General features: G+C 33.4%; 1 protein-coding gene across 1 annotated transcript in view; it reads left to right on the forward strand.

Annotated features, from left to right (window-relative positions):
• Positions 1-1,055, forward strand: part of Smp_177000 (hypothetical protein) — a gene marked incomplete at both ends in the record, with an annotated part of 71,028 nt that extends 69,973 nt beyond the window's left edge. The window contains one exon of the mRNA XM_018799773.1: positions 979-1,055. Coding sequence (XP_018651529.1) covers positions 979-1,055 — 77 coding nt within the window. The remainder of the gene's footprint in view (positions 1-978) is intronic.
• Positions 1,056-13,997: the final 12,942 nt, after the last annotated feature.

Consider the following 13,997-nt stretch of genomic DNA (forward strand, 5'->3'; position numbering starts at 1 on the left):
AACATATCAGGCTAGTTTCGGACCTGAATGTCGATATGCTAACCAAATATTTATTCAATTACATTTTAAAATACAAGCATAATAACCGATACCGAATAATATTTGTAGCAGTAGTAGTAGTGAATTAAGCCTATATCGAGGCAATATGCACATATGCCAATTAGAGACTGACCAGTTGCAGTCCTAAAACATCAATGGGAAGATTCAAACAAACAATACTAAGTGAATTTAAACTTCACCCCATTGCACAAGCAAGTGGCTATCACGACTCAGGAGCTGAGTGGATCACGCGATGGTGTTTGAAGCGAACGGTAATGGGTTCAAATCCCAGAGTGAACATTAACTCTCAGATACAGGTATGTCCAGTTGACGAGTATCAAATAGGACAAAGTTGCACGCGTCTTGGATTCCACTGTTATCCACTATCCATCTTTGCTTATAATGCTTGTGAATTAAGGTTATATCGAAGCAATACGCACAGTATGCACATATGCCAGCTAGAGACTGACCAGTTGCAATCCTAAACATCAATGGAAATATTCAATCAAACAATACTAAGTGACTTTAAATAGTCATCTCTATTTATTAAAGTATATAATTTAAAATTTTAATAATAATTGTCTATATTAATGATTAGAATAGATTTTATTTTTTGTTTGAAAGGAACAATTTGTCTTTATCTAGTACAAATGATATATGTACATATATATATATAATTAAAGGTAGTTGTAACTATGGGGTATTACTTTTTAAAAAAATATTTTTTTTCTTCAATTATGTCATCTTTGTATAATATAGTAAACTGTTAAGGGAAAAATGATACTTTATAGAGGGAAAAAGAAAAAGAAAAAAGAAAAAAAAACAAAAGGATGTAGGCTAATATTGACTAAATTTTGTTGTTATGTAGGGTATTGAAAGAGATAAATAACAAAAAAGTTGGATAATTGTTCATTTTTTTTTGTTGTTTTTTTTTTATAGGTAATTACAATTTATACATATCGTTTTTTGTTTTTAGAATTAGGCTTAATGAACAGTGTTTACATATAGAGTTATAATAATAGATTTCGGTTTTTTCTTTAATTTACTATTGATGAAGAGATTTTTTTCACAAAACGTTTTGGTTAATGGAATCGAATATAACAACAACAACAACAACAACAACTACTACTACTACTAAATTCACTGGGTATTGTTTTGTTTGAATCTTCCCATTGATGTGTTAGGACTGCAAATGGTCAGTCTCTTATTGACATATGTGCATACTCTGCGTATTGTTTCGATATAGTCTTAATTCACAAGCATTATAAGCAAAGATGGATAGTGGCTAGCAGTGGAATCCAGTTTGATGTGCGTTTCGTCCTATTTGGGACTCGTCAACTGAATGTACCTGCATCTGAGAGTTGATGTGTCACTCTGGACTCGAACTCAGTACCTTTCGCTTCAAACGCCATCGCATCATTCGCTCAATTACTGAGTCCTGATAGCTACTTGCTGACTATTAAGTTTGTTGTTTTATTAAAAAAGGGAAAAAAGAAACCACTTTTTAGCCATTAAATTTATCTTTTTTTTTGGGGGGGGGTAAAGAAGAAGTATTCTCTTAGTTATATTAATTCTCCAACATGAAATTCACATATATAGGATTCATCTTCAACATTTTATTTATAGCGCCAATAATTACTTTTATGATTTTAATTGTGAAGTAAACAAATTTATCCTGGTTGTATTGTATCATTTAATCAAACTAAGGAAGGTGCAACATATTAACGACACTATTGAATTGTACATTAATTACTTACGTCTGTTACCACTCGTGGAGAAGTATAGACCACTCACCAACATTATACATCCATCCTTGTCCTAGACAATCCTTTCCAGTTCTTCCCAATTGCTATTCCTCCTTTTCATGTCTCCTTCCAGTTCCCGACGTAGTATATTCTTAGGCCTTCCTCTTTTCTGTTTCCCTTCAGAATTCCCAGGACAAAGTTGGATGGAGAGTATTTTTGGGCGGCCTATGCTCCTCCACGAGGGGTAACAGGCGTAATGTATGTAATGTAATGTCATCACAGATCGTTCTAGAATCTTTACTTTAACAAGCAAATGCTTAACCTTTATTCAACGTTTCACATTTCTGACTTCAATCAATCATAAGATTATTCATTTAAATTTAAACAATAATTCATTTAAAACCTACTTAGTTTATTTATTATTATTAAATGTTTTTATATCTTATTCAGGTGAATATATGGAACCAAATGATTTGAACCTAAATACAACCGTAATCAATGATCATAATAAATCATCCATTACACCAATACAACACCAAGATCATTCCATAAAATCACATCATCATCATCATCATCATCAAAATATAAATCAATATCAATCAATAAATTCCCAATCTGATATAAGTTGGGAACAAGAATTATTATGCTTATCACATGATCGTTTAATTGCTTATTTTGCTGAAATGAAAGAATCTAATGCTTAGCTTTAATTCTATTCAATCATAATATACATGTATATTCATTATTATTGTGTATAACTTTTATATCATTCAATTAATGCATTATAAGTCCATTAAAAGTCATGATATTTGAAGAATCAATCTAAGCATGTATAAAATACAATTCAATGTTCAATCTTTGTAAATACATTCAAATATCTCTCTCTCTCTCTCTCTCTCTCTCTATATATATATATATATATATATATACATATACATGAATAGGGATCCAATACAATCTTATCAACTATGAGTTTTTCGTTCTTCTTCTTCTTTGTTGTTGTTGTTTTTTTTCCAAAGAAAAATATTCTTTCTTCTTTCCTTCCTATTTTCCATCTGTTTTAAATACAATTTACTTATGTTTAGATATTGTGGAAAAAATAATGGAATAAAATAAATCTATATCAAACCAACAACAACAAAAAAAGAAAGAAAAAAAGAAAGAAAAAATAATATTAAAAAAATGAAATAATCGGCTGAATTTTTTCTCTTTTTTTTGTTTTTTTCTCTCTAGAAAGAAAAAAAAAAGAGAAAACATTTAAAATACGCACAAACAATAATTTTTAAATCCGCATTTTTTATTTGGCATTTTATTTAAAACAAAGAAATCTATATATACATACATTTTGTTTAAATAATTGAAATATTGAATATAGGATACTACTTATATACTACTTATATATATATATATATATATGTAACATTCTATTTTATTGAATGATAAAAATATTCAAAATTTTATTTATGATTTCAATCCATTGAATTATTATCATTTTTCTTTTAATTTTAATACATTTCAATTGAATCTATGCATAGTAACAGAAGAAATTTAAAAAAAAAAAGAGAACTTTTTCCCCTCTTTTCAACTTTGATAAAAACATTATCACCTTTTTTTGAAACTAAGTTAATATTACTTATATAGATTGGATATATTATTTACAAGAAATTTAATTTGATTTGTTTTCCTTTTTATTTCCTTTCTGATTACGTAATATAAAAAAAACAATAGAGTTGTTTCTATGGATACAACTGAATAATCAATCAAAATTGATTGATTATTGAGCGCCTTAATTATTTCAATGATGTTTTTATTTATTAACCGTTACCTTTATTGATTGAAAAAAGGTTTTTTTTTCTTTCTATATATTCATCTAACTTGATTATTCTATATAAATAAGAATTTAGATTCCTTATTATTATTATTATTATTATTCATGCTGGTTGGCGGTCTATACTCCATTGGGAGTAACAGGCGTAAGTAAATAAGTAAGTATTATTATTCCTCTACTTTCTTCTTCTTCTTCTTCTTTTCATTTCACCATTTCAGTACACATAGTTATCCTTTTACTTTGTGATCTGATCTATGTTATGTTGATCATCTTTCATGTTTATTCCGATTTTGGATATTTTGAGATCATAGAGTTATAAATGGATAACATGATCTTAAATAGTCATGATCCTACTGGTTGACGGCCTATACTCCATTGGGAGTAACAGGCGTAAGTAAATAAGTAAGTAAGTATTATTCCTTTACTTTCTTCTTCTTCTTCTTCTCATTTCACCATTTCAGTATATATAGTTATCCTTCTATTTTGTATTACGTTGATCATCTTTCATATTTATTCTGATCTTGATCTTTTGAGATCATCAAGTTATCAATGGATAACAATGATCTTAAATAATCAGAACAAAAGCATAAAATAACATACAAAAGTAGTTCCTGTCATTAGAACTAATGGATTTCCTTTTCTTTCTTTTGTCTTATCCATTTTATTTTCATCTTGTTTAGATAATAATTTATTAAAGAAATGTTTTTTTGGGTTATTAAAACTATTTCATTATTATCATACTACTGATTTCAAATCATTTAAGTAGATTTTATACTTTCAATGCATTTTCATAAAACAAATGGTTTAGAATTTTCTATTTCAACCATTCTCTCTTTTTCTTTTTCTATGAATTGACAATATAATTTGGGAAAAATCAAAACAAAAAAAGAGTTTTCCCAAACAATACAAGATTACGGTTGTGATTACATAACAGACAAACCTTATCTATCTATCTATCTATCTATACAGATATACACATATACAGATATAAATATCCATATATCCATATATATTTATTTAATGAAAGGCTAATGAATAGCCATTCTAATTTATATTTTTGATTATAATCATTTTGGAGGGGGGGAATAAGTGATTATGATCTTTATTGAAACTAAATTATTCACATTTGAAAATCAGATACAAGCACAAATAGACACACACACACACTCACACATACATATACACAAACAATCTATGTCATTACATCATATATTACAGATTTTTTGTTTATTTATTTACCTTAGTGAATATTCTATTACATACACATGATCTTTTCATAGTTTATGATGTAATGTAATGAAAAGTAGGTGGAAAGATTTCTGTCCCCCCCCTTTCTCTCTTTCTCTCTCTCTCTCTCTCTGTATTTGACTTCTTGGATAAATCTAAATTGAATCTTAAATTTTGTGTAAGTATGGGGTTAATGTTTATTTTGTTGTTATCGTTACAACAATTAAGATTACTGTCGTTAAAACTATAATTTAACAGTCATATTGATTATTTTCAGCTTTGATTTTGCTTTTTTTTTCTTTTTCCAAGTTTTTTTTTTAACCATAGGCTTCATTATAAAGATGATGTTTGTTGTTGTCGGTGATGATGATGATCATGATGATGACGGCGGCGGCGGCGGGATCTATTCATGAAATTTAAAGTGATTTTATTTGTTATGAAAATAATCCATGTATAAATACGTATGCATAAATATATAATTATAAAGTAAAAATAAAGTTTCATTTTTTTTCCATTTAAAAGATATTTCTATTCAAACATAATGTACTGAAGTACCCAAATTAGGGGATTTGTGAAGATTGCAGAATATTGAGTTCAAACGCCAAACTGATCTTAGCTAGATTGACGATTGTGACTCACGAGCACTAAGTAACCGTTTCGTTTTAGTATTGGACTATTCAGTAGTACACTTATTCTTGAAAGTGAACTGTGTTAGTGTCTATTTAAGTTCAGGTTGGGATCTAAATTATGAAATTATATATATATATATATTGTTAAATTGTGTGGCCGAGTTCCCTGTTAATATGTTAATGTTATCTATTATTGATGACTTGTCTTTGAGATACCTGACTCCAAGATGATGTACATACATACACTGACAATATAGGGTGATTTACTTGGAAGCATGTTTTTCGTTATAAGCTGTAGCCCAACTTGAAATCATTGAAAAACTGAATGTAATGAACAGTTATGCCTTTATAATTTTCCACTGTTCAGCTCTGAACATTCATGACATTGAGATCATTAGGTGAACATAATAATTTTTGTTCCTTGAATTGTAATGGAATGATCACTATTTCCGAGTCCCAATAAATTTAATCATTCTGTCGTTTACAATTTTACATTATGTTATCTGCCTGATGTTAGATAAGTGAGATACTGTTATATCTTGTGTCCGAGTCAATGCCCAGTTAATGTATGACGTGATAAGACCGCCAATTGGAGAGCTGCGATTTATCAATCGGACCAATGACACACGAAACTCGTACGAGCAGTCTAGAGTAAGTATCAGTCCTGCTTTCTGCCTAGCCCAGCCAGTTAAGTCCAGAACACAAATATCAGCCTCTGAAATATGAATCATTATTCTCAAACATACTGGGTTTATATACCAACCAAACAGACCACATCGTACCATAAAATAGAAAATAACATTTATACAAGCTTTAGCCAAATGTGGCTGTAAATGTGGGGGACAGCAATTAATAGACTAGACATAACTCAGGAATGGTAAATCGTACAGTAATAGTCTATGGGTCAAAATGAAGCTTATAAAAAGATGGACACGAATATGAATAGTTAATTTACTTGGCAGTTATACAATAGGAAATATATATATCACATTGGTTCATAAATAGTTCACAAAGTTACCATTCACAATTCTCCTCGGGATATAACATTAACATATAAAGAGAGACTTGATTAAGGGTCTCCGTCACGTCTATTCACTTATACAGTGGAAATAGTCGAAATTCTTATATCAAATGGATATTCTATTAGAATAAAAAAAACTTTTTTCCTGAACTTGTTTAAATTCTTATATATTTTAACAGAAAATAGGGTAATTTGTTTGAACCCCTTTACATTCTATATTCTATTTCTGTTTAATCTGTTGCCGTCTATATATTGATTAATCTAAATGATAACTTGAAATCTTTTTATTTCTCTGTTTATTTTAACTATTAAGAACCCTTTTGTACAGCAACACACACATATACACACACACACTCTGACTTGTTCTATCCAAATGAAATTATAATGTATAATAATAAAAAGGTAACAATTAAAATGTGAAAGTGAGTTGTTTGTGGAGATTTTTAGTAATTTTTATATATATATTTGAAATCATGAGTCAATTGAAGGTAGACCACTTTGGAAAATCTGGGAGTACTGGACTAGTTCCATGAGATATTTCCTGGAGTTCTAGTGAGAAGCAGTAACCAGTGGAGTTCAGCCAGGTCTGTCGGGAGATAGTGACTCACTGAAGACAATGGTAAAAAGGTTGCTCAACTTCGTGGATTGGTTGAAGTCGGATATTAAGACCTTTGGATGCCGGCTGGCTCAGTGGTCGAGAGGTTAAGTGCTCCGGTGGGAGACAGGTAAGTTCTGGGTTTGAATCTCGCGAGGTGGGATCGTGGATGAGCACTGCTGAGGAGTCCCATAATACGACAAAACGGCCGTCCAGTGCTTTCAGGTTTTCCACGGCGGTCTAGCTTCAATTGACTCATGATTTCAACTATATATAAAATGAAAAGTCACTAACGCAATAAATTTATGATACATTTATCTTCATTTTTTTGTTGATTTTATTCAATATGTGTGATCAGAGTAAAACAGAAGAGAATATGAAATACAAACTAACAATATGTAGATTAAAACAATTGTATGTTTATAAGCAAAGATGGATAGCGGTTAGCAGTGGAATGCAGGAAGAGCGTTTCGTCCTATTTGGGACTCGTCAGCCGCATCTCGGAGTTGATGTTCACCCTGGGACTTGAACTCAGTAGCGTTCGCTTCAAACGCCATTGCGTTATCCATTTAGCTACTGATTCCTGTTAGCCACCTACTTGTGCAATAGGGTGAGGTTAAAATTCACTTGGTATTGTTTACTTGAACCTTCCCATTAATGTTTAGGACTGTAATTGATCAGTCTCTTATTGGCACATGTGCATCCTGTACGGACTGCCTAGATATTGTCTTAATTCACAAGCATTATAAGCAAAGATGGATAGTGGTAAGCAGTAGAATCCAGGATGCACGTTTCGTCCTATTTGAGACTTGTCAGTTGGATGTCCCAGAGTGAACATCAATTCTGAGATTCAAGTACATCCATCTGACGAGTCCCAAATTGGATGATGCAACTTTATAAAAGGCCGTCGCCAACTTACTATGACTACAAAAATAAGAAGACCGTATCCGATTCGTTACGATTTTATGTCCGGCTTTTATCACATGAGTTATCCACCAATCGGAATACGACTTGTCTAATCTTAACACTGTGCCAAAACAATGACGTTCAACTGGTATGAACAGTCTAGCGTCCTTATTAGTCCCTTGTCCGCCTAGCACTTCCAATCGAGTCCAGAACACTAATTGCAGCTTCTGCTATGCGGATCCTTGATTTCAAGCATACTCGGTTTATAAACCAGACAAACAGACCACATCACATCATAAAATAGAAAAATAATATTTGTACAAGATCAAGCCGAATGTGACTGTGAACGTGGGAGATAATAATTAATAAACTGAATATAGTTTAGGAACAGTAGATCGTATAATAGTAATCCATAGGTCAAAATGAAGCTTATAATAAGATGAATATAGATAAACAGAATCCAATCACTTAATAGTTAAACAATAAGAATATATATAGAATAATAGCCCATTAACTCCGCCTGTAGCTCCTCCGTGGCCTACTGCCGGTCCCAAGCCCTGGTAAGGGAGGAGGTTTGAGCATGGGGTTAACGACCCCATCCCGTAGAAAAACTAACTCGCTAAAAAAACGCTAACCAGAAAAAGTAATTCAAACTATTTAAACTCTGCCCTGGGAGTTGAAGGAATACGCAGATATGAAAAGGATGAATAACAACTGAAACGAACTAGAAAGGATTGCCCAGGACAGAGTTGTATGGAGAATGTTGGTGGGCGGCCTATGCTCCTCCACGAAGGGTTACAGGCGTAATTAAGTAGGTAAGTAAGTAATAGTCCATTAATAGGTCCTGGAAGTTACCCGTACTTATGTCATCACTAGGATATAGCAGATGAAACATGCATCCTGGATTCCACTGCCAACTACCAAACCATCTTTGTTTCATATACATCATAATTTCTTCTATTCTCTATCGTAATAAAATAAGACGTCTATCATTAACTAAGACAAAAATAATAAAAGAATAATAACTGAGTTCTTTCATCACGTAAAAGGAAAGAAGGAATAACTAAAAGGGTTTCAATAATAATGAATAGTAACAACAACAACAACAACAACGGAACAATGTTATCATTTTAACCAATTTTATAGAAGTATGGATATAACTTTGATAGGTATGTGAGTATATGTATATTACATTCCATGACATTGATGACATTTGTTTGTATGTATGAATATCAATGAATATGTGTTCGTGTCAGTATCTATACCTACTTACTTACTTACTTACTTACGCCTGTTACCCCTCATGGAAGAGTATAGACTGCTCACCAGCATACATAGTGATCAGAATTTAATTTCATATTACTCTTATTATTCATATTAACAAATATATGTACACCCCTATACAATTGATAAACATAGCAAAATCGTTTAAGCCTGACAACAACAACAGCCACAGCAACAACAGAAAATTCAATTGAGTATCAAAAAATTATGATCCATAGAAAGTTTCACAACGTCAATAATCAAACAATCAAAAAAAACTTTATATAGAAAGGAATATAGACAGGAAATGGAAAAACAAATAAGAGATAGATAAATGATGTTATATCATGCATTTAGATAGTTTTATTTTTTTGGGGATTATATTTACCGACTTTTTGATGATTAGAAAATTGTTGATAGATTAGATAGTGGCTAGCAGTGGAATAGAGTTTGATGCGCGTTTCGTCTTATTTGGGACTCGTCAGCTGGATGTACCTGCATTTGAGAGTTGATGTTCATTCTGGGATTCGAACTCAGTACCTTTAACTTCAAACGCCATCACGTTAGCCACTCAGCTACTGAGTCGTGACAGCTACTTGCTTATGCAATGGGGAAGATTCAAACAAATAATACTAAGTGAATTTGGTTGATAGACTAGTTATAATGTAGTTGTATAAGTATTCACTGTGCGATTTGCCTTTCATATGCACTGGTAAGATCAAGGTTATGGAGTATCAGCTCTCTCTCTCTCTCGAAATGCTCTCACATGGCCACGTGTATACAATCACTCACAGGGAAGTTCTACCCACAAGGCGATTTTGCTACTGGAACACTAGATAGTACAATACTCGACAATACACTAGATATTAGACCTAAAAGACCAAGAGATTAATTACTTGTATACAACTGAATGATGTAGAACTAGATTAAACTAGATTAGTCTATGGACACAAAGTACAAGCAATCTGCACAGAATGAATCCCATGTACAAGTCAACAGTATTGTATAGTTTCATATAATAAATATAACTGGATATGCTTATATTGTTTCAGTAGTCAGTTATGTCTTACATGCCCCCAAATGCCCTGGTAAGGCCGAGAGTGGGGACAGTCCGCCCTCCTTCTCAAAATGCTCTCACATGGCCACACGTATACAGTCACTCACAAGGAAGTTCTATTCACTGCTTTCTCGTGCTGGAGGTGTTATTTATGAAAATGAAAGGACGAAAAGCGAATGTCTGGCGCTTCAACCGGGTGGATGAATCCTGATGGTCCATTTAGGGGAGTTGGATAACCCTAATTCCAAACCAATGTTGAACATGGGCTCCAGAATTCGAGAGGAACAAATGGCGTATGAACCTATTGTTGGTCACCGGTTACCATGGAACTACATCAACTTACGTTGCTCCACTGACTTTTGGATTAGACTTTTAGGGTCGAAGGCTTCAGGTGTGATTTTTAGACAAAATAATGATAAATGCTTTCAATAATGATATAAATTTTATTCATGCACAAAAATAGTATACATAAAAGGGAGCTTATAAATCAACGAGCATGAACGTATACAAATTTTTGTTAGTAGGGTAAATGTAATGACAGTATTTTTATAAACCTGACAAACATTAATAATAGTAATTGTAATGGAACAATACCAATTCTCTTTATATCATGGGTACAACATAGTTCATTGATAATTATTCCCCTAGATCCGATGGTGGACTCATACTATAAGATGGTTGAGAAGATTTTTGTAGCTCAAATGGATGATTTAGATGGAGTTATGTTCACTGAGTTGGATGGTTTGGTCGTGAAGCTTTCATAGTTATTCTAAATGACATCATCAGCACAAACTTCAGGTAGAAGTGATGTGTTCAAATTTCTTCACATGTGACTCACAATTTGTCTTCTTGACTTCGATCTTGTTTGGTTATTGTTAACCTATAAACACAACCAAACAGCTTATATAATTAGATGTCATCAGTTTTATAGATTATTCCCTTATCAATAAATTAGGGAATGAGTGTATGATTCTATCAGTGATCAATACAATATATTCAAACGTTGTAAATCTGAATCCAATTCAGTAAGGATATATCGGTATAATAGTAGAAATTTCCAAGTGTAAAATAATCAGAAGGGGATTTTGTGGATATTACAGTAATTTGGATGGCCGTTTTGTCCTACTGTGGAACTCCTTAGAAGTGCACACCCACGATTCGAACACGGGATCTATCTGCCTCGCGCGCGTACACTTAACCTCTACACCACTGAGCCGGCATCCAATAGTGTTAATGTCTAATTTCAACTAATCCACGAAATTGAGCGACACATCCACCATTGTCTTCAGTGAGTTACTATCTCACAACACATCTGGTTGAACTCGACTGGTCACTGCTTCTCACTAGAACTCCAGGAAATACCTCTTGAAACCAGTCACTAATGAGCCAGGACCTATCGGTCCTGGGTTCGAATCTCGTAAGTAGGGATCGTGGATGAGCACTACTGAGGGGTCCCACAATGGGATGTAAACAATCGCCGAAATTCATCGTCTGGTTAATCAAGCGTTTTAGAAGAAACGAAAACCAGAGAAATAAATGAAAATAAGTATCGTAAAGGAGATAAATTAATGTTACATGTTATGTAACATCAACTACATAAATGATTGACTGCCAGAATAATATGAGAAAACAAACCAGATTCCAGCGGAGGAACAAATCAGGAAGTAGCACTGGAAGTGGATAGGACACACATTGAGGAAATCACCTAATTGTGTCATAAGACAAGCCCTCACATGGAGTCCTGAAGGCCAAAGGAAAAGAGGAAGACCAAAGAACACATTAAGCTGAGAAATGGAGACAGACATGAGAAGAATGAACAAAAATTGGATAGAAGTATAAAGGAAGGTCCAGTATAGAGTGGGTTGAAGAATGCTGATCGGCCGCCTATGCTCCATTGGGTGTAACAGGCGTATGAAAGTAAAGTAAGAATAATATGATATACATATAAATATCAAAGATTAGTTTTACAGTGAAGATAAGCAATTATTATTCTTTATGAAGATAAGATTTTGGTCTTATCATTTACATTTAATAATAACTGTTCTAAATAGAGATTTTGTATTTCTTAGATGTTTATTAATTCTCAGATAATTCAGTCAGTCATTCAGTTAGCTACAACATAGGACCAGGCACATTTATGCATCAGTCCAAGTTGCCATACTTCACTAGCACAACAAGACGAACACCGCATTCATAGAAGTAGTTAATTTAGTAGTGGTAATATATGAACGAAAGGTTATGTATAAGGATATAGTACAGGAAGAAAGAAAGATATGAAGCAATTTTAATCTCAAGGTTTAAGGGAAGATAAAGAGTGTATACACCTACACCATTGTGGTCAATTCTGAGCCATGTCATCCACAGTCTCCAACCATTGGTTACGTTAGTTGCACGGACCTCAACCAAGTAGTCTGCATGTACCAACATGGCTCAAACCAGAAGTTAGTTACTTCAAGGACTGATGCTACGTTTCGGTTTGGCTGCCCCGAACTTATACTTCATTCTTTCAGAAGACAGATAAGAATTAATTCAATAGAAAATGGATGATTTGTCCTTGATAAAGTAATCTTGAACAGTAACTAGCAAATTACTATGCCCTTAAAATGTATTGGTCACTGAGTAGTAGTCAATGTCTTGTTCTAGGTTACCGTAGAAATTGACATACTTATAAATACGAGGTATTTAGGACTGAACATGTATATCATGATGTAGCAAACATTCTAGTAAATTTAATAAGACCTCAAATAGAGTATGAGGGATAAAGTTCCGGAAAATCGAGAAGGTAACTTAAAAATTCTTCGATTCAACAAACTTTAGATGGTTGCTTAATGAGGTAACCAAAAACCAGTTTTTAATCACCATATTTTTAAGTGTAGTCCCGTGGCACTGCTCTTCCGATCGCGCTCGCGGGGGGGTAACTGCCGGTTCGAAGCGCGGGTAAAGGAGGAGGGTTGGGCATGGGATTAGCAACCCCATTCCGTAGAAAACCAACTCGCTGGGAAAACGCTAACTAGAAAATATAATTCAAACCATTTAAAATCTGTCCTGGGAGTTGAAGGAATAATTATGACGTCTCATGATCAATGCCGAGTTCCTTTGGAAGTCATGAGGCCGATGCACTTTCTAACAACCAGAACGACAATTTTTATAGGTACATGGATTGTCCGGACAATGTGGGAGACCGGAAGAGTCTTTCAGATTGCTGAAGAAATGAGGAAATACAACCCGGAGGTATTAGGAATCAGTGGAAAAAATTTTGATTTTAAAATAGGCTATAAGCAACTGATGAGAACCAAAATGATTATATAATGAATTCATACTATTCAGCGCCAGTCTTTAGTTTTGCCCTCGTTTAAGTGATTGTCCTATTAAATTCATTTAGTATTGTTTGTTTGAATCTTCCCATCGATGTGTTAGGACTGCAACTAGTCGGTCTCTAATTGGCATATGTGCATACTGTGCGTATTGCCTCGACATAGCCTTAATTCACAAGCATTGTAAGCAAAGATTGATAGTGGTTAACAGTGGAATCCAGTTTGACGTGCTTTTCGTCCTATTTGGGACTCGTCAGCCGGATGTACCTGTATCTCAGAGTTGATGTTCACTTTGGGACTCGAACCAAGTACCACTTGGCCAGTGGCCGAGCGGATAACGCGATGGCGTCTGAAGCGAGGGTACTGGGTTCGA

This window comes from Schistosoma mansoni, chromosome 3 (genome assembly GCF_000237925.1).
Source record: "Schistosoma mansoni strain Puerto Rico chromosome 3, complete genome".
Classification (NCBI taxonomy): Eukaryota; Metazoa; Platyhelminthes; class Trematoda; order Strigeidida; family Schistosomatidae; genus Schistosoma; species Schistosoma mansoni.